This window comes from Lagopus leucura, unplaced genomic scaffold (assembly GCF_019238085.1).
Source record: "Lagopus leucura isolate 7727_CA_CO unplaced genomic scaffold, USGS_WTPT01 Super-Scaffold_73, whole genome shotgun sequence".
Taxonomy (NCBI): Eukaryota; Metazoa; Chordata; class Aves; order Galliformes; family Phasianidae; genus Lagopus; species Lagopus leucura.
Window position 1 is genome coordinate 89,959,333 of NW_024962252.1, and position 27,516 is coordinate 89,986,848.

General features: G+C 36.9%; 1 protein-coding gene across 6 annotated transcripts in view; it reads left to right on the plus strand.

Moving 5' to 3' along the window:
* LOC122192270 (SLX4 interacting protein) overlaps positions 1-27,516 on the plus strand; it is a 94,336-nt gene that overhangs the window by 7,674 nt on the left and 59,146 nt on the right. The window contains exon 1 of one of the 6 annotated variants that reach the window (XM_042892807.1): positions 3,200-3,241. The exons of 4 other annotated variants lie outside the window; for them this stretch is intronic. In XM_042892807.1, the coding sequence (XP_042748741.1) occupies positions 3,224-3,241 (18 nt within the window). In that variant the 5' untranslated portion in view covers positions 3,200-3,223. Of the gene's footprint in view, positions 1-3,199; positions 3,242-11,639; positions 11,737-27,516 lie in introns of those variants that run through there. One more of the 6 variants, XM_042892822.1, reaches the window with a different exon arrangement.

Below are 27,516 nucleotides of genomic sequence, written 5' to 3' on the forward strand. Positions count from 1 at the left end.
TTTATGCATGCATAACTTAATTATAATATAATGAAATCATTAAAGTGTTGCTTTATAAGCAAACACATCTTAGTATCTGTCTTTTAACATCTTAAAGTGCTCACAAAAAAAGTGTGCATGCCAATTATGTTGATTCTAGGTCCTAACAGTAGGTGGAAAGAAGTGGAAGGATATCTTCTTATCAGAGTACCTGCCAGCATGTACCTACATTGTTGTACAGGTCATTTTAGGGTCTGCTCACAGACCTGCATAGGATACACTTGTGTTTGGTCTGGAAGAAGAAAACTGACAATTTACTTGTATGACTTCATTTTTTTTTGTGGTGTTTTTTGTTGTTGTTGTTAGCTGCTGCCTGAAATATTGTACAATGATAATAAGTGTTCTGTATCAGATACGTCTACCTGATCCGTAGATTACATCCATATGATCAAACAGATGAAATGTATGATTTCTGAAAGCATCATATTTTGTTAGCTGGTGTTTCTTTAAACATTTTCTATACAAGAAAGAGGCATGTTTGCTTCTTGCAGATTGTTTAGAGAGGAAAAAAAGGAGGGAGATGAGTGGGGTTTCTTATCTAATCTTTTAATTTTGTATCTTTCCTTATAAGGAGCAATGGAGAATAGTAATGCATTTTACTTCTGTATTAAGTCCATATGTAAATGAATACAGTGCTCTCAAGTGGAGAGCAACAAATACTACTTATATAAAAAAATATTTTGAACACATCTTGTGACTGCCCAGTTACTGGACTGATACTACAGATGCTTTTTTCACATACACAGCTTTGAACACTACAGCACAATGTTTCCTGGCTTGAGTTAGGTTTTTTGAGAGCACTTAGTTGAAATAACTAATCAACAAAGAAATTCTGATGTTCTTTTCCACACTGCAAAACTAAGAAATTTGTGTGTGAAATTGCTGTTAGTGGAATAATTGCAAACATTTCAGTACAAATATGCTACGATTCAATTATCTAAGTTGGGACTGCATTTGCAAATGTGTTTTGAATCTTAGAAGTATAATACCAGAGTTCTGTAAACTGATTAAAGGTTTCTGAATTTTAGAAGCGTGTGTTCTTATGTTTGCTTTTTGGATCTTCAACATTTGAAGAATAGCTGTATTAACTACTTCATGGTGGATGTAGTTCTCCCAAAGCAATATTGGTCAAATCAACTATAAATACAAGTGAGTGGAATTATTATTTTCAATTACTATCATACCCATCTGTATAATCAAAAAGTATTAGGATGTTATAATCACAAAATAAACAAGAGAGTTAGGCAAAGCAGACCATGATAACAAAAGAGAATAAATGGAAGACTTACCCCTATCCTGGGCTCACCACAAAACACCAGCAAAGCAGATCTCCAGAAGAGATCCTTCCCCTCTGGTAGCCAGCTCTTAAATAGGTCTAGGAGAGGTGCAGCCAGGCTCCACCCCTTCCAGCAGCACAGGTGAATTGCCTTCACCTGAGCTCCTGTGGCTGGCTCATGGCTCGCCTCAGGTGATCAATCAGAGGTTCAGGCCATGACTCTGCAGTTCCCATACAACTTCTCACAGCTATGATGTTTGTATGTGTTAGTTGCTGTAGGAGTGTGTCAAATATGATACCTGTCTAGAAGTGCTTAGAAGTCTTAAATAAGATAACAAGTAACCTGGCATAAAATGTGATTTAAATCAAGAATTAATAAACAACAAAGGATGGAGAGACATCTATTTAGTTGTCTTTCTTACTGTGCATTTCATTCTCAATTTTATGGTACCAGATATGCAATGACTACAGTGACTAGTAAATAAATTCCAGAAGAAATAAAAGGAAGTTGGGAGGTAAAAGAAGGAGAATTAAGTGCATGTTCTAATTCTAAACCTCCTGGAATCCATGGAAGTTTCCTCACTGACCTCAGAGGATTAGTTTTCGAGGATCTGATGAGTCGATGAAGAACTGAGACATTAAAATGTTAGCAGCAGGGGAAAGGAACAGGAAGCCAGAGGGATGAACTTCTTTGGTAGAAATACTGTTTTCACAGGCATCGCTTTGAAAATGAATAGAAAAATGCTTCAGTTTAGGTTACTCTTTGGTATTGCAAATAAATTAAGCTAAATTATCTAAGTAGTTTATAAACTATTATTTATAGCAGAGAATGAGGAATTTTGGTAATTATTAAGGCTATGCTGCTCTGTCAGTGATATGATTGTAAATATGCACCGTACCACATGATTATTTTTTTTTGCATACTTAATACAAAGGTGTCATCTTCATGGAGCTTCTTTTATGCCTTATTTCTGATCAGCAACAGCATATTTTTCACTTCTGCTGTTCTGCTTTTTGGAGATCTTGGTGGTACTGCCTACACGAGCCCTTAGTGCAGCAGGAGAAGAGGAAGGAATGGGGAATTTCAATTTCTTGCAGTCCAACAAGACTTAGCAGAAGTACTGCATGGGGTCAGCTCGGGTCTGTAGGGCCTAGGAGAAGCTTCAGCTTGTGCTGTAGTTCAAACTGTGAAATTCTTTAGCTCTTTCTAATGAGTTTAGATGGGGGTTAATAGTATAGGAGGTAAGAGGATCCCCATTTCCTGTAATTCCTCTGTATGGTAGTAATATCATGTCCAATTTAACAACAGCTATGTGGTTTTTGCTATTGGTGTTAGTATCATAAAATAGGAAATGTATATATTGTTTCACACGGCCTCTTTCCTTGGCATTGTGGATGGATTCTAGTACATGGAAGTATGTGGATATTTGGTTTTTGAGTGCGTTCTGTTTAAGGTGTGAAATAAAATGGAGAAGAGAGGCTGACAATACGTCTGATTTCTTTCCTTATGTTTCATCCATGTTATTTGCTACTTCCTTAAAAGAAATCTATTTTTGAAAAGCAAAATTATTGCTTGGTTTGTGAGTATTTTCTGTAGTGCAATACTTCCAATTCAACCATGACTTTGCAGTATATTCCTTACTCATTAGCCAAGCAGTTCCTTAAATAGTTGTACCACAGGACATGGCACCCTATCTCGGTATCCTGCTGCAGTCATTGCTAAGCGTGAGCACCGATGATGCTTGACTATTGTGAAATCCCTTTAAACTGCTGATAAAATGGTGACTCATGGTCACCTGATGAAAACAGACTCATTACCATGACTCCAAGTGTTTCACTTCCCACACTAGTTCTTCTGAAAGGGATGCAATTATTTTCTGTTGACAGCTGGTCAATTAGAATGTGACAATGTGGTTGGCACAAACTGTAAGTTCTAAATATCTATTTTAGTAATTTAAGTAACTAAAATTTGTATGAAATGTGAAGAAGTCACTAATATTATCAGCAGTGTTACTTGCACGATTATATAGTAAGAGACAGAGAGAGGTAGGGCTGTTGTTGAACGCTATTAAATTCCATGAAGCAAGTAATTGAATGTAGGGTAGTGAGGCGTGGTTAATTCTCTTGTAAATGATCAGGAATTCCACTGGTGATTTTTTTTTTTTCTTAAATGAGTTTCTGTATTTTGATTGGAAACATTTCTAATTTGAAGTGTTTTGAGCTGCCATGCTTATGGAATCAAAATATTGAAGTGATTTCGGGATTTAAACTTGTGCTAAAATGGATAATGTTTTGTAGGACCAATACAGAATTGCTCTCTTTTCTTGAATGGATGTAGACTAGGGAAAATTTGTACTTTAAAAGTTAATATGCAGACTTCTACATAATCTTAAGTTAAATCTCCATTTCTGTTCATTTTTCTCCTTTTATTTTCTAGTTAACTTCCGAACTTTAATGATGAATGTGACATTTTTTTCTGTGCTAAAAACTGAGATGCATCTAAATTGAAAAAAAATGTGATCAGAATTGAGTATTACTATTGTGTATCAAGGAAAATACTAGAGAAAAGATACATTTCTTAGATGATGTAGTATTTGTTTACTCCAACTATGTCAAGAAATGACAGAAGAAACTCCTAGCTTGTTTGTTTGCATTTGGTTGGTTTATTTCATCCCAGAAGCCCACTCATCCGAGTTGCATCTGTCAACTTTTGCATTTGTATGATTTTTACTTGGGCAAGTTAAGAGAATAAACACCTTTCTATAATGAATAAAAATAAGATGAGCTCTATGGGTCCATTTAATTATGCAAATGAATATTTAATGAAGAAAAGTCTTTCAAACTTACTCCACAATGTCTGTACCTTTGCCTATCAAACTAACCTATATTTTATTTCCTTGCTTCATAAAACACAGTACATTTAATGAGGCCTATATGAAAGATAACTTTTTTTGCTTACTGCAAAACTTTATCATTAGTTGTGAAATTTTTACTTGGGGAAGTGGAAAGAGAACAGTTTGTAGTTTAGATCACGTGCTGACGATTTGGAACCAAAATCTTAACTGCAGTGATTTGAGTGCTGTAAGATGATCTTGTTGCTGTGTACGCTTAACTAGGGAAGTTCCTTTATGAAACCTGAAGACAGAGTGGTATTCATTTTCTTTTTGTATTTTCTTTTTCTTATCCTTGTAACACCTTTCATTGAAGCCTCTATTATTTTGGCTATCTGTACTTTCTATAGACAGATCCGCTTCCGTGAAATCCTGAGTCTCCAAGCTTCAACATAACCAAGATTTGGTCACTTTTTCCACGTATCTTTCCACGTATATCTGAAAAAGTATTCAAGTGAAGAATCACTATACATATATTGCATCACATAGTTGTTGAAGAAAAGTTAGTTGTTCGTCTTGGGAGAGAGTGAGGAAAAGAACAGGGGAAAGAGATGGACAGAACATTGCTGTTGTCCAGAAAATAGAATGTGACCTGCTACCACAGAATGTTTTGTTGTCATTCTCATATTGATTATGACTGAGATCTGTGAATGTGCTTCAAGAACCCTATCCTCATTTTGATATAAAAACCTGTGAAGTAACAAAACTGAGCTGAACTCTAACCCAAGAGCAGGGTCCTCTTTGGAAGGCCTGTTTAGTTTCTTCAGTTTCCAGACAGTAGTAAGGTGTCTAGCGTATCTGACACTACTCAGCTGATGTAATAATAGTTTATGTAAGATGCAGTTAAACGCAGCCTTTCAAATTCAAGCCAATATTCTCCTATTTTAAGCAGACAGATTTTTTTCATTTAATATGCCAGTGATTTAATAGCAGTCGTAATTAACCAAGTATACATGATTGTGGTCTATCCTGCTTTTTATCATTCAGATAAAGTCTGATAGAAGAGAAGTGTATATCTTAGAACATAAAATATTTGCTGAACTTTAGAGTTGGGAAAGAGCTATATCCCGGGCCATTAAAGAGCATCTGTTCAATGCCAGGATCCAAGAATCTGACATTTAATAGGGTCATGGAGTGTATAAGTTTTCCTTCTTTATTTTTCCATTCCTACACTACAATAGCATATTGCTTTGCCATCATATTGCCAATCTTTATTAATGGATAGGAAGCTTACAAAGACGTATTCCGTGTGTAGTACTGGTGGTAAGGCTCCAGTTCTTATTTTTCTGGGTAATGTATTGTCATATAGTTGCAATCTGTGTCTCAGAATTTACAAACAGTTTAGATGCTAGGAATAAGTCTGACAAGTATAATGTTGAATGTGAAGCCCATCATTTAAACAAACAGAAACAAACAAAACCATATTGTTGTCTCCAGTAAGTGTCTAGTAGTGAGTGTTAGTAGTATAATATGGAATAGACTGATTAGCTGTGATTGGTGATTTAAGTCACCACTGGCTCACGTGGGCATTCAGGTAGAGAGAAACCTTACAGAATAATTTGGAATGACAGAACAAAACTGTTTTACTTGTCAGTACTTATGTTAAATAAATGAATTCTTACATGGACGTTTGCATGCAAGTACTGAGTAGTATATTGTCAAACAGTCTGTTGTAGAGGAAAAATTGTGGATCTAGTTGATTACAAAGGGTTATGGGAAGCTATTACAGATTGAGATCCAACCTGTTTAAGCAGTAGCAGGTCAGTGGGAGCAGATAAATTCTTCATGCTTTTCAATCAAAAAGTATATTAATAAGTATTCAAAGGAGTGGTAGGATTGATGAGAGAAGTGTTTGTTTTTTTCCCTGTCATTTAGTGAATTTAAAGTTCAGTTTTCCTTTTATTCCAATACTTTTTCAAGATGAGCAGAAAGTAGTACTGGTGGTCTGCATTATTCAGCACAGCTTGCACTGAGCCCAATTCTGGTCCTTTGTGGTTTTTGTTTGTTTGTTTTTGAATTGTTTTCGATACTGTATGAAAATTATGCAATAATTTGTTTGTTTGTTCATTTATGTATTTAGAGGAGCGGGTGGTAGAACAACTTAGTATCTTACCTGCTGGGTTGTCCTCTAGGCAGTCTTTAGACTGTGAGCATTGCTAGAAAGTTTGGGAAAGCAGTGAGGAATTTTTTGGTATAACTTACAGATTTGGTGTCCAGACTGCTTTCAAGCCAGGACAAAACAAAACATACTGGATGTTGGTGCAGTACTCTAAATATAATATATTCACACTGGAATATTGTATGATTTATTTTATTTTAGGAATTTTATTTATCTAAATAATAAATTCCCACAGTTGTAGAGGAGGTGGCAAGTCATAAGAGTCATTTGGCAATAGGTTGAATCCTTCCTCTCCCCAACATCCCCCCACTCTTTACTCAGGCTGTAGATTTTTATGGTGAAGAAGACATGTATGGAAGGAGTGTAGAATGTAACAATAGAGACACTCTCTCTGTAGCCAAATAGTATCTTAGATCTATGTATTTATCAATTCGTAGTAGCAACAGAAAACTGTTATCTCCTTTTCTAGCCAGGGATTGTTCAGAACTGCAAAAGACTTTCTCAGTTCAGTGCACACTTAGTCCATACACTGAATGAATTAGGACTGTGTTGTGTTACTTTGATTGTGGGATGAGAAGTAACATTTAAAATGACAACATGAACTTTAACTTTTTATTATGGAGAATGAGAAATGGAAAACTTCAGTATCACCATTAACACTTGTTAGTTGTGGGCTCTGCTGTATGGAGCTCTCTGGAATTATCCCTCTTTAGTAATACAGAATTGCACCTACTGTTCAGAGAGTACGGATGTTCCTGGAAAAACTTCTACTTGTATCCTCCTTCTTAGTGTTTCTGTTCAGTGTGAGAACTGGTTGTGTCCTTAACACCAGGCTTTTCCTTTATAGTCATTAGTGACTTGAAATTGATGCAGAAGATAGTTCCAGGATGGGCAATGTTGGGTACACCCCATGAGCATTTATGTTACAGTAACACCTAAATCAAAAATTCACTGCTCCTGATGGATGTTGCCATTGATTTTTTTGAAGTAATTCTTCTTTTCCAGATTGCTAACATATTTAGTGGTAAATCTTGATCTGCAAGTGGCGTGCTTGTTTCTCTATTCTGACCATCTGTGAATTAGCTAGATTGATCCTAAAGGTGTTTGTGTGTTCCCTTCTCAGTAATAGTTCGAGCCACTTTGAAAAGTCAGTATGCTAAATGTTTGTATGTTAAAATGGTAGGGTATTTGTCCAGATCTATTTAAATATAATAGAATTTGAATGTGTTTCTATGTATTAGCTTACTAGTATGGTAGAAAACAAGTGGTTGTAGGTTTTTGTTTGTTTGTTTTTTAAATAATAAATCCATTATGGGCTATGCAGTGGGAGATCCCAAGCTTCTCCACAGTGTGAGAAGACTCTGAAAATCTGTTCTGTTAGGGCTCGTTCTCAGAAGTGTAGATCTCCTTTTCTATGCATGTTTGTAGTAGCACTTTAGAGACGCTATTACAAGTCTAGCAGAACTAGGGAAAGAAAGAGTAAAAGGGAAAGTGACAGGATTGCAGAACAACCTCTAAAAAGTCAGTGTCCAGTGAGGAGAGCAACTCACGGGCAAAGTTTCAGTTGTTAAAGCGTTGAATAGCAGAGGTGTGTGCTTAACTCTGAAAATCACAGTTTAGCTACAGGATACAAGCATGAAAGTGCAATAATGTAGAATTGATATTGAATAGATGATGGGATTGGAACAGTTAAAGCTGCTAGCTTAATGGAAAGCAGATCTGTCACCGAATACTTGTGTATTCTGCAGCTTCCCTCTGTGACTTCTATGGAAAGCTTCTGCAATCTGATTTTATACAAAATAAATTCCCAGTCAGGCCTTTCTTTGTTGTTTACAGCTGTCTTCAACCAATCCATTACTGTTTCTGGACTAGAGCAGAAGCTGGATGTTTACAAATAATTCCACACTGAAGCAATGTGTAGCGTAAAGTTTTATGGCAGCTTTTCTTCTGCCTTAAAGGCTTTGTTGCTTTTCTTTTTTCTTTTACTCCTTTTGAACATTGAGTGCATAAGAAATAGATACTTCCCTCTTGATTGAAGTAACGGTCGGTAGTAGAATGACAGCGCAGGAGAGAGAAGATTTGTAGGCTGCCTTCTAGACAGAAAGAAAATAAAGGAAAGCTCAGGTAATGCTGGGACTGAGTGGCGTTCTGCGGGCGCTGATAAGGTTTGATGACGTTCGAGCCGAGGAACGCCGCCGCGGCGCTACGTGCGCTGCATCGGGACCCCGCCGGTGGCGCGGGGCGGGCGGCGCTTCAGCACCAGGCCGGCCCCGGACAGCGCCTCCCCGCAGCGCGCCCCGGCGCGTGTTCTGCTCATTGCCGGCCGGGGAGCGAGCGCAGCATCGCGGAGCGGGAGAGTCCCGAACGGAATCGGATCGGATTGGGCCCACAGGGCTACTCTGTTCGTCCGTGATATATATAGCTTTTTTCTCCTCTAATTTCAATGCAAACATTTTAGACGTGAGGCTATTTTGAGGAAAATCCCTTTCCCAGTGCACAGTAAAAAATATCAATGTGGAAGTCTTAACAGGACATTTTTCCTTCTCTGTCTTCCTATATGCACAAATAGAGCACTAGAAGAAGGAAGAAAAGGAAAAAAATTGCAGATAGAAGGATAAGGAACCAGAAATCTATGTCTGACCCCTTACACCCATGTTCTTGATGCAACCTTTCACTTTAATTTATTTTTTTACTTTAATTTACTTTTTTATTTATTTATTTACATTTTCAATGAGATTTTCAGCTATGGACAATAGGGTTAACAAGTAGATACTGCAAATATTATTGTCTCTGTTTTTTGTTAACTTGGGAGGAGATTCTCAACTGCTGTGGAAAATATTGAGGATCCTTGTAATGAGGGATTAAAGAAAACGTGCAGGTCACTCTGAAGGTAAGGCCTCCAATTTATTTCCATGGAAACTACAACAGATGCAAAGACAAAAACAATATTTGGTAGAGCAAATTCTCAGCTACAAAACACTGTTCTTCAACATAGTCACCACTGTTAGCTCTGCATTTCTGTATTTCTTTCATACCGTGTACTTGCTTTTCAAAATTGTTGGCATTTTATGCTTCATTACAGGACATTGAAAGGGAAGACAGGACAGTTTTGTATGCTTGACCTATGTCAGTATTCACTTTTTTTAAAATGCATGACTGTAGTGGTAAAGCAACTAATTGATCTCCCCGCGTTGCAGATAGCTAGCACCTTCTTTAATGGATTGGCAGTACTGTCCTCAGTAAATTGAAAGTTATAGATCTCCATTTTATTTAAAAAACAACAATTATTAAAAGAAAACAAAACAAACTTACCAGATTTTACAGAAGACTTTCCAGTGGTTTTCAACTAAAGCAAAAGCTTTACAAAATATATTGATGTGTTGTACTAAATTACAGATGTATTACATCTTACATAGTAAGAAGGTGCAAGCAAAGCTAGCAGTGTTTTTTTAATGATGACAATATTTGTTATTTTAAATTTCCTAATTTTTATTCCCTTTTTTTTTTTTTCTTTCTAAACAGTGTAAAGAGAACAAAAATAGCTTCGTTCTGAGAAATATAATCCCTCTGTTTACTTTTGGGAAAGCTTTATGTAATTTTTTAATCAGTAAACGTTTGGATGTTTGCATGTTTTAATGCTCATTTTGAGAAGTTTAAATCTCAGTGTTTATAATATTGGCTATCTGGCATTCATTTTAATATAATAGGTTATTCCATGCTGTTTCTCTTTATATTCGTGGTTGTGATACTGAAATTATAGGACCACACACAGGGCAGTAAAGTCGCCACTTAAGTGTGTAAACACTCTGGCTTTTGACAAAGTGGAAAAATATTTCTTGTGTGCTATTTTAACATGATCAGCATGTTAAGGCTCAGTGTGCAACTGTGTCAACATTTCTTTGGCTGTAATCATTAATTCTGTAGCCTCTTGATAATATGTAAAATGTGAAACTGGTTTGTTTACTGTTGGGATTTGTCAGCAATTACTGTCTGCATTGAGCTTAGCTCTTTCAAATAGATAACAGATCAAAGAAGATTTTATTTTAGAATCATCATTCTAGTCTTAGTTTTGTTTTTCAGTGCCTTTAGGTTCTTTAAAAATATGTTAGAGTCATACATTTCATGAATGTTGTTCTCACATACATTGGTAGGCACAGTTAAAATGCATCTCATAAGAACCTGTAGCTTCAATTTGTATAAAATTTAGCTTCGGAGACGGGGACGTAAATTTCAGGCCTCACTTATCTCTAGATCTGATGTGGCTTTGCCCCAGCTAGTGGGTTTTTTTTTTTTTTAGATTTTTATTTTTATTTTTTTTATTTAACACGTTTTCATTATTATTATTTCCACTATGAACTGCGAGTGCTGGTAGTCATATGTTTAATATCGTCAAACCACCATGTCATCTTCATCACAAAAGGCTGTGAAGACTGCAAGTTCTGATCCTTTTCTTCATTTCTTCCTTCATGACTATTCTCGTAGTATTATTAATTTACTAATAAGTATTAGTTTTGGAGTGTCTTTGAGGGTTTGTAGTTAATAAGATGGATTGTTTGGTATATTAAATGGCTGTTGAACAAAGTTTAAGTGCTACATTATACTAAAATAACAGTTCTAAAGGAAGCAAGCATAGAATTTTGTTTCTTTCCCAGCTACTTTGAGATTTTGCACAAACAATGAACTTAACCTTCATAGCAAAAAACAACAAAACAAAACAACAACAAAAAAAACCATCTGAGGAATTCTGTAATCAGTTTGTTAAACAAACATAGCTTACATGAAGTGAAGTCACTTTAAGAATCAGGTTGTATTTTTAGTATAGCCATAGACTGGCACTTGCAATGAATCCTCCTTCATCATTAATCTACCTAGGCAGTCTACAAAGAGAAATGCAAGGAGAATTTGATCAGTCCTTTTATTTTTTTTCCCTCATTTGATAAATAGAAAGCCACTTTCTTATCTTAATGCCATTACTTTGGATTCATATGAAATATTAAACTCTGTCCTTGTCTTTTCTGCATTTTTAATACATCACCGTTCTGTAGATTGTTTTAAAAAAGTGACATTACTACACATGTCTGCAGAACTTCAGTAAGGGGAGGGAGGGGGCTGTTTGCTTACATGTAGGCTGTGTAATCACCAAATAAAATTTGCCACTACTTCTGAGAAGGCTGCCATTAATCATTAATTAATACCATTATCTCTGAGGCACTCAGAAATAAAATATTTCACTGTATAAGGTTATACAGATCTATCTGAAGTATTTTTTTCCTGTATCTTCTATTAGAAAGAGATCAAAGTTTTAAACAAATAATTTGAGATAATCTTCAGCCTCATGAAGGAATGTTAAGGGTGATCTGAAAACCTTTAAAGCCTGCGAGATTTGGAGCATCTAGCACTTCTATTGTGTGGTAAGCATTAATATTAATGATTGGAAATATTTCCACACCCTGGCTTCTAACTTTCTCCTTGATGTTAATTACTTTGCAGTAGATGGCATAAATCCATTCTTTGTGTCTGACAAGGGTATATGTCCTTCTCATTTAACTGTATATCTTAGCTACATAGTCCTATCAGTTGATCAATAACACCCGTTTCTGCTGTGTTAACTATATACAAATATTTGTCTTGCTGTGTCTTTTTTCTTAAAGCTCTGAGTAGGTCTTTGTTACTGAATTCAGGCAAAAAGGAATATAGCGCTATACTATAGATACGTTGAGGCAGTGCTCTTTTCTTTCTCCTGCTAATGTGACAGAGATCAAATGGACTGTATGTTCACATGTTCCTGACTTTGTTGTACTCAGTGTTCCTGACATCCAGGAACTGTAATCTGTCACAACCAGTCGTTGTCTTCTTGATTTAACAGAGCTAGTTGTGACCCTAATACACTGTCTCCTTTTTAGCTTGAGAGAAATGAGCTCATGCTTTCCAGGGGATAATACTCTCTCAAAGTGTTGTTGTTTGTTTTTCCCCCTCTCTCATGTTGAAATCCAAGAAAAACCTCTTTTTTGTTTGTTAAACTTTGCAAAAGTGTACTCTTTCCTTTGTTGGCCGTTTAAATAGCTGCAGACATGTACAGCTAAAAGCTTTGCCTAACAGTGTAACTTAGCAGATGCTGCTGGAGATCCTTAGCTGGTGTAGCATTACCAAAGCCATTGTCTTTAGTAGGTGAAATCTGGACCAGTGAGGGTTCATCCTCTTGTTTTTGCTCCTGTGATTTTCACACTTAATACACATTGTGTAATAGCTGCAGTTCTGTTAACATTCAAACTGTATTCTATTAGTGCATCAGTCTTCTGATTACTGGCAGGCATTGCATTGAAATAGAAATGTTTCCATCTTGTCAGCCTGTCTTTTTCAACTTTGTGGGTTTCCAATAACATGGGTACAGGTGAATATTGTAGGGAAGAAAAGAAACTTTCTGGCCTGTAACATGATCTGTCTGTTGGAAGAATGCTTCATAGATCTGTTTATCTATCCCACAGAGGGCAAAACTTTACACAGGAAGCTACTGTTGCACTGCTTTTCTTCCAGAGGAGAAACTTACTGCCCCTAGTTGATCTTGAAATTTCATGGCTGAATGTCCTGAGCAAAACACAAGGGAATTTATGCTGTTGAAGCAGATTGAAAAGCCTTAATTCTGATATTGCATGTTTTCTGAATTTTTTGTTGATCTTCTTTGAATATTTAACAAAAACTTAAGAACACAAAACTTTTAGAGGATCTGGGGTTGTTGTTTGTAACATAATGGCAAGTTTAAAGATCGAAAGGCATGAATATTTTTCTGAAGGACAACAAATAGCTGTGAAGTGCGTCTGTGAACCTTCCCTACATCTGTGCATTCATGTTCCAGTAGCAGAGTTTGATGTTGCTTTTTAGAGTCCATTCCTTTCCATTGCCAGCACTATTGACGGCATGGTAGCTGAGGTGGATTTTTCATAACAGTCATTAAAAACTAATACAAATGTTTGTTTAAGTAATTGTGGCCATAAATACATGTGAAAATCTGGTAAAAGGGATCGTGAAAATAATGTAATTAAACACAACATACCAGTGTAAAGACTGTTGTGCCACACTGATGTGTAGAACTACTCCTTGTGTGAGTCAAAGTGCTGTTGGCAGATGCAGTTTATGAAAATAGATTCTTGGCATATTTTATTCTGATACCTTCAATACTTTCTTGAAATATGGAACTGTAGAGGAGAGCTGCTTTAAATATCCTTTATTTCCTGTGCACAGTGAGTGTGTTTGTTAAAAATTCCTGGAAAGCAGGTATTTAAGAATAATAATAATAATTTAAGAAAATAAATAAATCTTGCAATGCTAAAGCTTCAAAGGGAAAAAAAAATCTACAGGTTACATTTCTTTTATACTCTTTCATACTTTTCTTTTATTCTTTCTGTGCTTCCTTTGAAATAAAAGCTTTCCCATGTGGTCATTGAAGACTGCTAAATGTGACCACTAATACTAAGTAAGCATTCAAGTTCATAGTCTGTGTCAGGATTCCTTATTTGGGTGTTGGGTTCTTTGCAGAGGGACTTTCATTTTTTACCACTATCTTTACGCTGCTAAATGAATGTAAGTTGATGGTAAGATTATCTGTAAGGTCAGAGTGAAACTTAAAACTTGATGGACAAAGTATACTTACTGAGGCTGGAACTAGAAATAAACAGACAAAGAAAAGTATATGGCCATACTGATAGTTATAAATTAAGTGTCATGGTTTCAAATCTGGGAAAGTATCATCAGAATTTTTAAAGTTTAACTTAAATAGTCCATTCTCCTCACTTCAGACATCTGTTACTGGTTATTGTTTGAATGACCACCATGTACATTATACAAAAAGGAATGTGTTTTTTGTAAGATCTCTGCTAATGTGGTAGATAAAATCCCAGTGCTTGATAACAGTGCCAAAGGGCAAAGAGGTGCTGAACAATATTCCTCATCTTTACCATAACTTTCCTTCCTGGAAAAAACAGGCTTTGACAGTGGGAAAATGAAGACAGAGATAAGGAGAGGTGGAAAGAAGCTTGGGAACTGAGAGTGACATAGACCAGAGCTCTAGTTCAGCAAGCAGAGGAAAAAGTCTTCTCTTACAGTGATGCACTAACATTATTATTTTGCTGTTGTCCTGTTGGTGATTAAAAATTTGAGTTATACGTCCTTGCTGTGGTAATAAATTAAAAGGACTAGAAAGTTAAGGAACAGTTGTTTTTGGTGGGACATAATGTAACAAAGATCTGTTTTTTACAGTTCTGGCAAGTGATCGTTGCCTTGTTTAAAGAAAAATGCACTGTTCTTATTAATGCAAAATGCTACATTGCTCTCAATTTTTTAGGATTTTTTTAAACGTTGAAAACATTTTATGGAGAGGCAAAATTGTAAGTGATGAAAATAATTTACCCCTTGTTGCATATTGAAGCAGCTGGCAGTGGTAGTTGTCTGGTTTTTATTGATCGTGGATGTTAAATTGCAATGCAGTGGTTAGCAATGCTTGCTGCTTATGGATCATGTTTCTCTCTTACAAAGCCAAACAGATAGGGGTGCGTTATGGGCAGTGAGCTGCACTGAGGACGTCAGTAATTCTGAGTTATTTTTTAGTTTGAACAAGTTGCTGCATACATATTAACATTGCAATTGGACTAGGTTTAATTCAGATATTCAGAATTTAGCACTTTGCTGCTCGCTAAGATGTTAAAAAGCTGTAATTTTTGAAGCAGGCAAACACTGAAAACTTGTCTTCCAGTTCTGTTATGTTCTCAGCTGTAAAAAAAAACCATAGAAAACACCACAAGAGTGGGTCTTGCTATAGTTGGTTATGTTCGTTATTTTGTACTTTGCACTGGAGTAAGTACTCAAAAAGCCCAATGTTAACATAAAGGTGAGTAATAAACCTCAGCAGAGCTTATTCTTTGCAAACTGCCACAGCTTGGTGTATTAGATAGTGCCTCCTGTTACAGAACTGGTAACTGTGTCAGGTCGGTGTCTAACGTGTATCGGCAGATTAGTGCAAACTCGTTAAGGTAGAATTTAGGGATGTATGCGTTTGTGTCATGCTTTGGGAATAGTCAGAACCCCATTGTAAAGAAGCTTCTTTGCAGGGACCAGTGTGCGTAAAGACCAGAGAAATCTGGTTGTTGTAACCCATTTAGATTCCATGAAAGTGATTGGCAAAGTGCTTTAAGTAAGCTTAAAAAAAAGAAACAAGTCTTACCTGGATTACCTGGCTAAAGGATAAAGGGAGAGAGAGAGTGAAACGGGGAACGCTGGACCAGTCACAGTTTGTAAATGAGAAGGGAGCTGAATAGCAAAGGATTACAATGAACTGTTGCAAAAAATCTCTCAGTGTTCAGTGGCTGTACTATAAACAACAGATGAATGCGATGTGCGTTTGAGTGAGGGAGAGGAACTCCAAGCGTGTGTGTGTGGCTGCTGAACAACCTATCACCACATGGGAAAGTGTTGTTAAAGTTTACAGTGTTCCCTGAAAGCATCAGCTTAATTCATTGTGGCATTTTGTAAAGCAAAAATATTTCTGGGAAATCTGAGGAACAGAGTGAAGAAAACATAAGTAATACCATCATCAGGCTGTGGTACAAATTAAAGGCACATTTATTTTTTATCAAGTGTGTATGTATATAATTCTTAGTGGAGCTGCGAAAATTACTGAAAGGTGTGGAACATCTTCAATGTAAGGAATGATTTAATCCTATTCAGCCTGGAAAAGAAACAATTGGAGGTGGGTGGGTAGGGAGTAATATTGGCTTATTAAATCATGGATGGTGGGAAGAGTTAAATAAGAAGGGACTGTTACTTTGAGGGTGCTAAACTAAACCAACAGGATCACTTTGAAATGAAGTAGAAGATGTGGTTCTTTCTGCATGTGAGATTGGCTTGTTGGCCTTGCTTGCAGTTTTACACATTGATCTGACAAATTGTGTGAGTAAACTATCACTGACAACTACTAAGTGCAGATACAGCCTATGGGTTGGAAAACCCTGAAGCCTCACATCTAAGGTGCTGGACATCCAAGAAGGCTATTGAGGAAAGGTTTCATTATTTATTATTTGTTAAATGTGCCTAAGCCTAAACTAGCCCCTGTCAGCCACGAGATATAGTTCACTGTGAACTTTTGGATTGACTCAATATCACTTTTTACATTTTAAAAATGTACATTTTGTTACAAAAAAAATAAAAAATAAAAAAATCAACACTGTTTATTAATTTAAGTGGTTTTAATGTTTTCCACGTGTGTTAGGATAGCTGGTAATTAACACTGGTACTCACCATTTATAAGCATAATTGTGGGAATATTTCCCAAATATTCCCAATCAGTAACATAATCCATGGGTTTTGAAGGGGAGAAAGAAAAAAAAAAAAAAAAAAAAAAAAAAAAAAAAAAAAAAAAAAAGCAAAAACGTTTTTCTTAAATGTATTCCCAAATACCAGATATCGTAGGTACTGGCACTATTTTTAACATTACTAGAGCTGAGTCCTCTTCCTTCCTTGAGGCAGCGTCTTTTTTGAGCTCAGTGTAACAGAAATTCTGAAAATGAATGAATCCTCCTACCTTTGTTTTTTCTCCTCTCTGCTTTAAAAATAGGCTACTCTGAAATCCAGGGAGCGTGTTGTTCCTGTGGTACTTCATAGTAGGTGAAAATGAGCAGTGCGTCACCCAGACTGTTGGCACATTATACTGAAATCAGCATTTTCTCTTGGGTTTCCATTACTTAATTGACTACGTGTGAATAAAGTACCTATCAATGTGCTTAGTGTGACAAAGAGTTACAGAAACAAACAAAACCAGTCCCAGATTAATCTATAATTGTGTCAAGTTCTGAGTTTCTTTATTTCTATGGTAACCCAGCTTTTTTTTTCCTGTAAAAGTCATTCAGAATGAGCTTAGATAATCATTTCCCTCAGTGAAGAGTCTCAAGTAGACTGAATAATTTTTACAAACCTTTTACATATAAATGGTAGGCACACCCCAACCTCAGTCTGAACAACTGAGTTGTACATAGATGAATATTTGCAGTAATGACTGTCGCTGTTTTTTGTTTGTCTTTTATTTTTATTGTTACAAAGAGTTGATGCACTTGCTGAATGTACGTAAATACCGATTATTTTATCTTCTATTTAATGCTCTGTGCTCCTGCCTTCATTATTGATCAGTGACGTGTTACTGAGTGCTTTCTGAAGGCCTAGTGGGAGGGCACAGGTGGATTTCTTCAGCTGCAATCTGACTTAAGTTATGTCATCTGCCACCTGCTTTTCATTGCCCCGCTCTCTTCTCAGAGGTTGCTGCTTTCTTCTGTATGCTAGGATTGAGATGTGAATACACACCCCTATTTATTTCTGTCAAAAGGTTCCGATTTAGTTTAGTAGTTTTAATATGCCTTTTAAAATGAGGTGGTTAGGGATCAGTTACGCCTGCTCCATCGTGGCAGCAGCATGGAATCATTAAGGTTGGAAAAGACCCCTAAGATCACCATGTCGAGCTGTTGACCCCATCCCCTGCCATGCTCACTCACCATGTCCCTCAGTGTCACCTCTCCATCGTTCTTGAACATCAGCAGGGACAGTAACTCATAGAATCATAGAATGGTTGGGGGTGGAAGGACCATTAAGACCACCTAGTTCCAACCCCCTGCTATAGGCAGGGACACCTCCCAGTAGACCAGGTTGCTCACAGCCCCATCCAGCCTGGCCTCGAGCATATCCAGGGGATGAGTATCCATAAAGTTGCTGGGCAACCTGTGCCAGTGTCTCACCACCTTCACAGTAAAGAATTTCTTTTTAATATCTAGTCTAAGTCTACTCTCTTCCAGTTTAAAACCATTTCCCCTTGTCCTGTCACTATATGCCCTTATAAAAAGTCCCTCCTCAGCGTTCCTGTAGGCCCCCTTCAGGTACTGGAAGGCCACTTATCTCACTTTTCCACCACCTCCCTGGGCAGCTCATGCCAATGTCTCACCACTCTTTCTGAGAAATTTTTCCTGATATTCAACCTGAACTGACCCTGAGACCTCAGGAAGAGATGAGGTGCAGGCAGCAGGGACAAGGACACACAGATGGGGTAGTAGCTGCCCACCTGCAGCCTGAGCAGCCTTCCCCTGGCAGCACATCTGTCTGGTAGCAGTGGGACACCTCTCTGCTCGTTCCCACTTGTTATGAGCTCTTCAGTGTTCTACTGTGGTCTTCTCCTTTTTTTACTCCATTTCTGTTTTACTTATGCACAAAATCTATATATTATACAATCTGTTCAATGGCAAATAAAAGCCCTTTTTTTTTCCAGTGCACTCTAAAAATATATATATATATTTCACCCTGCATTGCTTTGTAGCCAGTAATTCCTTGTGATTTTTTCGGATCTTTTTATATTTTGAGATTCCTTGTGTTCTCTATCCATTTGATTCTGCTTTTTCAGGAGTAAGATTTGGAGCATTCCTTGTTTAATGTTGTACATTTATAGATAAAACACTGATGATGTCGTTGAGCTTCCTTCTCTTTTATGTTGACAAAACGTAATTATTAATATTACATAACCACTTAATTTAAGGATTTTGTCCAAAGGAGCTATTTTTTATTATATGCCCTTCTCACTTCTCATGTTACTTCTGAAAAAGCCTTTATGCAGTTCTGATACTTTCCTGGCTTAACTCAATTTAAGGACAAATTAGTTAAAAATGCAAAGTTAAAAAAAATCTTTTACACACTTGGAAAATGTAACATTGAAACCACTTAAGCAGATTTAACAATACTAAGAAATCCTTTTCATTTGGCTTGCCAGTCTGTTTTGCAAATAAAAAATACTTTGGCTTTATGTATTTGTCTTAAAGCCTAAGCATGTGTAATCAATGTATCTTTAATCTGTTATTTTGGCATCAAGAGTTAACATCTGCAAATATTTTATATTGAAACATGGGCTGCAGATGTTTGGTTTTCTGTTGCCTCCTGCTTCCCCCTTAAGTAGCTGCATGCTGCGGTAGGTAACATCTTCATGAGAGGGAGGAAAGGAAGTCAATTTTAGTGCAGGTGAGACCTTGTCTCAATATAAAGAGGAATCAGAAGCTTAGTAAAATAGTTGCAAAATTAGGGAACGTGGAATGATTTCCTGCTTGGGACCTGCCCTCGCTTCCCTATTCTGTTTTTGTGCAAGGGAAGTCGGCCCAACCCTGCAGCTGTGGTACGAAGAACTCAAGAAATATCTTACTGGATGCATCATGTGCTTGGGAATTGCTTCTCTCTTTATCTAAATACTGTGCAGTTACCTTACCAAACAAATACTGGATTTTTTTTTAATCTATTCTTCATTTTACAGTAATTTTGTAAATAGTGTCTTGCATGGTATTCAATGGCTGGATTTATTTCTTCTCACACCATTTACATCAGAAGTATTCAGGGCGGTGCCTTTTGGTTTTAATTTTTATTGCACTTGATTTTCTTGTCATGACTAGAATATGCAGAAACAAGAAATAGCATGGCACGTCACTAAGCTCCTTAGCTGTTCTGCGGGGTGGTTTTTTTTTTTCATTTACTTAACAAATACATCACCAACTTGCCACTATGTAGTTGAAAATATTTTCTTATACAATTAAGTCACAATCAGGTTTGTTAATTAACATGTAGCATAGAGGGTGTATTTATGGAAAAGCTGTGAAAATTATTTACAAGGTTAAGGTCTGAAATGGGTGCTTAGGGTTTTTTTGTTTTTTTGAAATTGCTGGCTTGTAGTACTTAGAAAATTATATGGGCTCTGCTATTCATGATCTCATTTGTTGGACCTGCTGTTTCTTAGTAGGATTTTAATGAAAAAAACCTTTTAATATATTATGAGACTGATCATTTCAGTTGTTTTAAACAATCACTAGACCTATGATGGTTAGAAATAGTAAATTTGAAATTGAATGTAGTTACTGTGGTGTAATATGGTAGAAGCTGATAGTCAACTAGGTACTTTGTTCATCTGCAGTGCTGTGAAATCAGAGGGAATTGGTCACTGTTGTCAGTTATCAGTGCTTAACATTACTGTGGTATCTGATTGTACATTAGAAAATATTCATTTTCTAATGAATGTGCAGAACTGTTTCTATAGGATGCTTGCTGGTTTCTTTATCTTTTCACAAGTAAGAAACTAAATTGCAACGCTGACTTTGCAGAACCACAACAGTTGTCCTGAATTCCAGTACTGTACTGTAGGGACAAGGTCATTCTTGTCACACCTGTCTTCTATTGTGGATACCTTAGGGAGAGAGTTAGGTAAAATAGCTCTCATCTCTATCTACACCCATTGGCCAAAGAAAAGTGATACACAGTAACATGTCATCCTGTGTCACCCTGCTGGCATGTCCAAACCTAAGCAACGTCCTTACTGTTGATCAGAAAATAATTTAATGTAGATAAATTCTCTTGTATTCCCTCCCAGTAAACCCAACTGCCATAAATGCAGGCTGCTGTGGAGATTAATATTTCTTGCTGGTCTGCTCCTTAAAATTTTAAACATACCGTAGTATTTATAACATTTTACAACCCAGGAGTGAAAGCAGCACATTGGAATCTCAAATTATTTTTCCGTTATCTTGAACAAATACTGTGCTTCTATTTCTGCTATTCGTTGTTGGAGTCTTTATCTATTTCGGATCGGTTCTGACACAGGCACAGAATGGTCTACGTCCTATCAAAACAACGTTGAGTTTGCACTGCTACTTGGAGAGTTTGCCTGGAGGAAAAACTTGCGTTTTGCAATTGTTTGGGCTCCAGCTACATGCCTCCATTCAATATGGAGTCTACAAACCTCCTACAGAACTGGGAACAGACCAGCGCAGAGTGACAACATAAATTAAGCTTAATTCTCTCATGCAATTTAGGCCTCTTTTTCAATGTTGCACCTGATAGAGCAGTTCAGATGTTTAGATTAAGTAATGACTACTTAGCCTGGCTGTGGGTGATGAACTGAAGGGCTCTGTTTGCAATGCAATATTCTCGCATTACTAAAGCTTTAAAGTGGCAGATACATGCTTTAGAGTGCATGCTTTACAGCAGCAGATATTTAGGGTGTTCTTAAAGGTGTTGTCTTGATTGATTTAATCTACTGATTTGGGTGGATCTCTCATAATTACGCACTTTAACAACAGCGTGTTAGTGCTTAATTTGAGAGTCTCTGTTATAATACACAGCTCCATCAGATTTGAAACTATTTAGATTTCTTTACATTTTCCTGGGGGTTGAATCATCAGCATGTCTTTTTGTTGTCATGGTTTTATGATTCTTGATATCAGTATTTCACATCATAACATCATGTAGAGCTCTAGAAGTTAGAGTTAATGCTCCAGTTCCGTGAACTCTGATTTTTGGTGTACTTGCTTCTCAGAAGAGAAGAACTGCGTACCCCAGAGGGCTTTTCGTTTCCATTCAGACAGAAAGATACAACTGTTGGCGAGTCACAAGATGTCCCTTTTTTTTCCTTTCTGCTTGTCTCTGCAGCGTGTGCTCCCTAGCAGTCTCACCTTCAGAATTACAGTAAGGCTTTTGGTTTCTGAATGCACTCTCATTTTATTTGATTGAATAGCTTCAATTCTGATTATATTGTATTATATAGTGTTGTCTTGCATTCTGAGATCTCATTTAGTAAATTAACTTTCCTCCACAGATCATTGTCACTGTTTTGTTTTTAGGCCCATCTCCCTACTATTTTCCCCTTTCCCATGGTCTGTGGGTCTCTCCTCCCCATTAGTCACAGAACTGGGTCAAACCAGCCTGTAAGCCATTGACACTTGTTTTCAATTTTTTTCCATCATTCTTTATATTTATTATTCTGTCTATCCACATCTTCTGAGAGTTTAACAACCTGCTTTGATGTGGTGTTCTTGTGTGCTCAGACTGCTTTTCCCAAAAGTTTGTCCTAAAAGCTTGTTCGCTGCTTGCACCTCTCTGCTGGTATGGAATCATAGAATGAAAATTGGAAAAGATGTCTAAGATCATCTAGTTTAGCTGTCAAACCACTGGTGGGTATATGAACCCCTGAATGTGGGTTCATATTCCTGTAGCTTACTGGCTGAGTTCTTAAGTTGTTTTTTCGTTCCACTAAAACACTCATTCACTAGGCTGGTGGTGTTGATCGTATGCTCCCTTCTTACTGTTGCAGAGTGATCCTGTAGATTTTGGAAGCAGAGGTGTTAGCTCTTCCCTGTAATCCACTGTCATCAGCCATTTGTCAAAACTTCTGAAAACTCTAGTAAATAAAGTAGAGTTCTGTTTGAGATTTTCAGAGGGCAGTCTGGCTGTTTGCTGGATGCTCATTATAATGCAGTATATGGCCTAAACTCTGTAAAGTTTTCCACAGCCTAGCAGAGCTGAAGGCTCTGGGCGCAAATTTCTAGTTACTTTTCCAGTTATGCAGATCTTCAATCTTTTTTTATGGTTCAAGATCTGTAGTCCCGTTTTGCAAGCAGTACAAGCAGCTGTGGATCCACCAATGAAATAGTGAATGGCTCAGCTTTGAGGATGTTTTGGGTTACGACTCATTCTTCAGAGACATACAGTATGTCAGAGCAAACAAAAACCTACAAGCTTTGCACGTTTTCCAGAACCAGCCAGTCATCGTTTAGAGATGAGAAAAGGTCAAAAGAAGATGATTTTTTTCCCTCAGTTTTAATTCTTAAATCTTGACAATTCTGAAGAACAAACTTGGATTGTGCACTCCTTGAATTCCTGCTTCTTGAGAGCCTTCTCCCTGATGTGTTCTGTACTCTTTCTGAATCAGCTGATGGTTGATCCTTTTGTACTCATCAATTCCTCTTGGCAGGTGACCTGTAATTGATCTCATGATGGTAAAGCCAGGCCATGGTAACCTGTTGTTTCCTAAACCCCCGGAATTTGAAGTTGGAAGACCATGTTGCTCTTAGCAGTAATTAGAGAGAGCTGTTTCTGTGAAAGTTGGCTGTATAGCAAAAAAACTCAACAACCCAATCATTTAAAAAATAAAAATAAAGAAGTAATTACTTACTTACTTACCCCCTTGTTCCTGTTTTTTTTTCTAGGAGGCAAACATCCCAATTCTCAAATTCTAGAGATTCTTGAAAAACATTTGCAAAAGCCATAGGCATATCAAAATGTAATTTTATTTCTAAAAAGATTAAAATAATTATCATATCAGATGATACCAAATCTCCTTTGCTCTCATACAGCCATCTGCAGCAGTGGTGGCACCTGCAGCTGTCCTGAGCCATGCAGGCTGAGTTAATGCAGGTTAAGGCATTTGGCTACCAGAAAAGTTTGTCCTTCTTTTTGGGAAACTGTGTACTACCTTGAAGCACAGTAACACTAAGATGCATTTATAAATGAATATATATATTTTTGTGTACAATAACATACATAAATGCTCCTATGCTGTATTCTTACTAAATGATTTTTTTTTTCTACTGCTCTAGAAGAGAAAAAGAATCAAAATACTGAAAATAATTGGTTGCAATGCGTAAACAAAAGGAAAGCCTGTTTTTTTTGGAGTCAGAAAGATGAAGCAGTAAAATAAACTTGCTTCTAAAAAGCCTGGAAAAACTGAAGGGTAGCATTCATATGCTGCCATAATGAAGTTGGCATGATGTATGGACCAATACAAAATATTTTTATGCTTACTGTTGTAGACTTTTGAACTGATAAAATTGACCTTGGAACGTCTATTGATTTTAGAAAAACTGTGGAAAGAATGAAATATATTATAAGTTTTTCTGGTTGTTAGAGGATATTTCCTTCAAACCTATGATTTATTTTCACAATTTCTCTTAGCTGTGCTTTTGCCACCTGGAGGCTGATGGCACCTTCTAGCAATAATGTCTTTAGTAGCCCTTTCCAGCATTGTGGTAGCTCTGAGTGCCCATCAGGATGTAGTCTTAAATTTAACAGGCAAACAAACAAACCCCCAAAATCAAATGATAGACATAATCTGAATATGAAATAAAATTATCACTCTAACTCAATACCACAGCTTTCTGGAAAGGCAAAAGGGGATTTAAAAGGACTGGAAACATTAGAGTTCCTCTGTGCTTAGCCTGGAAAACTGGAGGTTTTGTAGTACAGGGCATTCTTCTCCCCCAGTGGAACTGAGATATATGCTTCAAAGTACTGTAATTAAAATTTAATTATAAACAAAGCAAAGTTTATCAGGAAAGGTATTACTGATTAATGTACACTAAAAACAACACAGCAAATCCCTAAGATTTTGGGACTACAAAATAGCCAAAATATCACACACTTCGTTTTGAACTGGGCATCAATTAATGCTGGCTGTACAGCTCCCATCTGCACAATAATCACAGAATACAGAAATTCTAATATGCCTCTTGGGAGGCTAGCCGTCCATTTCTGCCTTGGTCAGAGATGCAGCACATTTGGAATGATGCAACTGAATACAAAAGCACCGTACTTATTCCCAGCCTTCCGAATAATTTTGTTTACAAGGACTGTTTTAAGGCTGTTTGAAGCAATGCCATTTCAACAAGGGAGAGTACCATATAGGGGCTGCCTTATTGAGAAGATGAGCGTGGCAGTATTTTTTCAGGTTTATCTACTGGTGATCTATCTAATATTGGATTATCCTGGGCCGAGGTTATAGCAGGTTATGAGAAGGTTATTTTCCTTGATGGAGTTACCACTTAGCACTGGTATTCATTCAGTTTATGTGCTGGTTTATCTTTTCAATTTGCAGAACCTATGAAGTGTTTGATGTGTTTTTATGAACAGTTTGATTCCAGAAAATATGGTCTGAATCAGATGCATTACTGTATAACAATATACTGACAACATCCTGAGAGAATTTACAACCCTACGCTTAACAAAGCTTGAATGTTGTTATAGTGCTATGGTGAGTACAGTAACCTGAGAAAATGAGATTTTTGAGTTTTAGAATTATGGAAGATAACAAACTGGCACATCTGATTTTGTGTTTAATTGTACATTACTTTTTAAAATTGTATAATAATAGAAAGTAAAATTTTGTTGTGATTATTGACCTGTTTCCCATCAAATTAGGGTGTCAGGTCCAAGTTTTGACAATTGCATCTCAAATTTATTTTCCGTACAAATCTTGAGATAGGCTGAAAAAGAAAACAAAACAGTTGTTTTATTTGCCTCTCAGTGACAAGTTGCTTCTTGCAGCCCTAATGACTGAAGGCACTGCATTTTCTCCAAAATATAAACTAGTATTTTAATGGAATTACATGTCTTTGGAGCATAAAGAAAAATAACTTAGAAACCTTTTTAAGAGCATCCTATCTATTAAGGTAAACACTGCATATCTTCCTCTTACCTCCATTTCCTACAATTATTTATATTGGAGTTCAGACTTTAAAGGGAACTCTTCCTTTGCTGCTGGGGCAAAGTTGTATTTAGCTGTTTGGTGCAAATACTGTATGTAAATCTGTACCACGTGAAGGAATATGAAGTATAAATATAGGTGTAGGGATTAAGCACAGTGTGCCCTGGAATCATGCTCAGGAGCTGCTGTTTGTGTCACATTGAGAGCTTGGGAAAAATAGGAGTTTACAGTACCACCAAAAGATCTGTGCTATTTTCCTTTAATCCTATTTGTCCTGGGCAGTTCTGCTTCCTTGTGTCTTGTTCTGAAGCGTGTCTGTAGTTGAGTGGTGAGGCTGTGGGGATTTTGGTGTTGAAATGGTTCCGGATAAGATGTCCACAAGCAGAGTGCTCCAAAATGCCAAGGGCCTGGAATCTTCCATTAGGAAAGCTCATCTATTACAGGGATTTACACGCTATTCATATATATTTGTTTTTCTTTGAAGTATTACGAATGTTTAGTCTATTAGTGGTGTTTTAAAATAACTTGGAACTGCTTCAGCATCTTGTTTCAAATATGGTTATTTTATGTTTTCGAGTTGTCTTAGGATTGATAAATGATACAAATATTGTCATTTGAAAGAAAATAATTACAAATGCTATCTCATTGAAAACATGTCTGTGCTTTGCATGTGTGCATATGTCTCTGTATCTATGTATATCTGTATCTATTTACATAAACAAAGGTTCTGCAGCGAGTACCAAATAGTGCAAGTTAGCACCCAGCTCTAGATAATTGGAATTTTCTTGACATATCAAGCTCTTGTTTGTTGTTGTAAGTGACATACTATGAATAACTTACAACCTCTCTGTACCTATAATATGCAGTGTCTGCTATAGCTCTGATGATCAGTAGTCAACTCAAAAGTTTTTTAGAGCTGACTAATGATTCACCAGAGATTTCTGAGAGGGATTTTGCTGTCATTGTAAAGCTTGAAGAGGTTTGCTATTGCAGCCATATGGCAGTTCTTGGTTCTCTGGAGAAGAGAATCCTTTTGATAAACAGATCAAAGCGTTCTGTTCTTTCAGTGAATGATGCCTGTAAGTAACGTAGAACTAATTTCATGCTGCCTGCCTCATTTGCTGAAGTCTTGCATTCTGCTTTCAATATGATATTGCTCATGCATTATATTTTAAATATAGTTAAATCATTTTTTAAATAGTTCTGTTCCTGGGTAATTAGGCAATCCCACAAGTATCTAATTTACCAAATGTGCTATCATGATTAGTAAAATCAGTGTATAAATGTGGTTGCTTGTTGTACTAGCCATGCAGTTAAGGAGACTCTCAAAGACTCTTTTTTTGCTATACCACAAGCCTAAAACTTAGACTTCTGGACTATAGGTGATAAACAACTGTAGACTAAAAATACATACCACATTATTCCTAGAAATAGTTGCATTTGCTCTGGGAATTCTGATGGGGGGTATGCAGATGTTTGGCAGTGAAGGGCAAATATAGTGAGAAACTCAGAACAGAAAGTGTATGCTGCAGCATCACCCTGAAAGGAAAGAGGTCTCAGTCTGGGCTGTATGTACAGCTTTAAGGCTTGTCTGATAGCAGGATGGTCTTTCTTTCTATTCCATCAGGCATTCCAGATGTGTAGTTGCCATGACCGCACATGCCTAGTCTCACAGAATGAGTTTATTGTGACATAGATGTGATGCAAAGAGCCAAAAAAGAGAGGAGAAGGTTCTACCTTGCAAGATATTCCATTAAAGGAAATATGAATGAGATTTGGTGCTGAGTCTCAGCAGAAAAGGGAAGATTTAGGGTTATGACACACCATACTTCTACATATGGCATGAGGCATTATTCTCTCTGTAGAGGTGATACAGCTC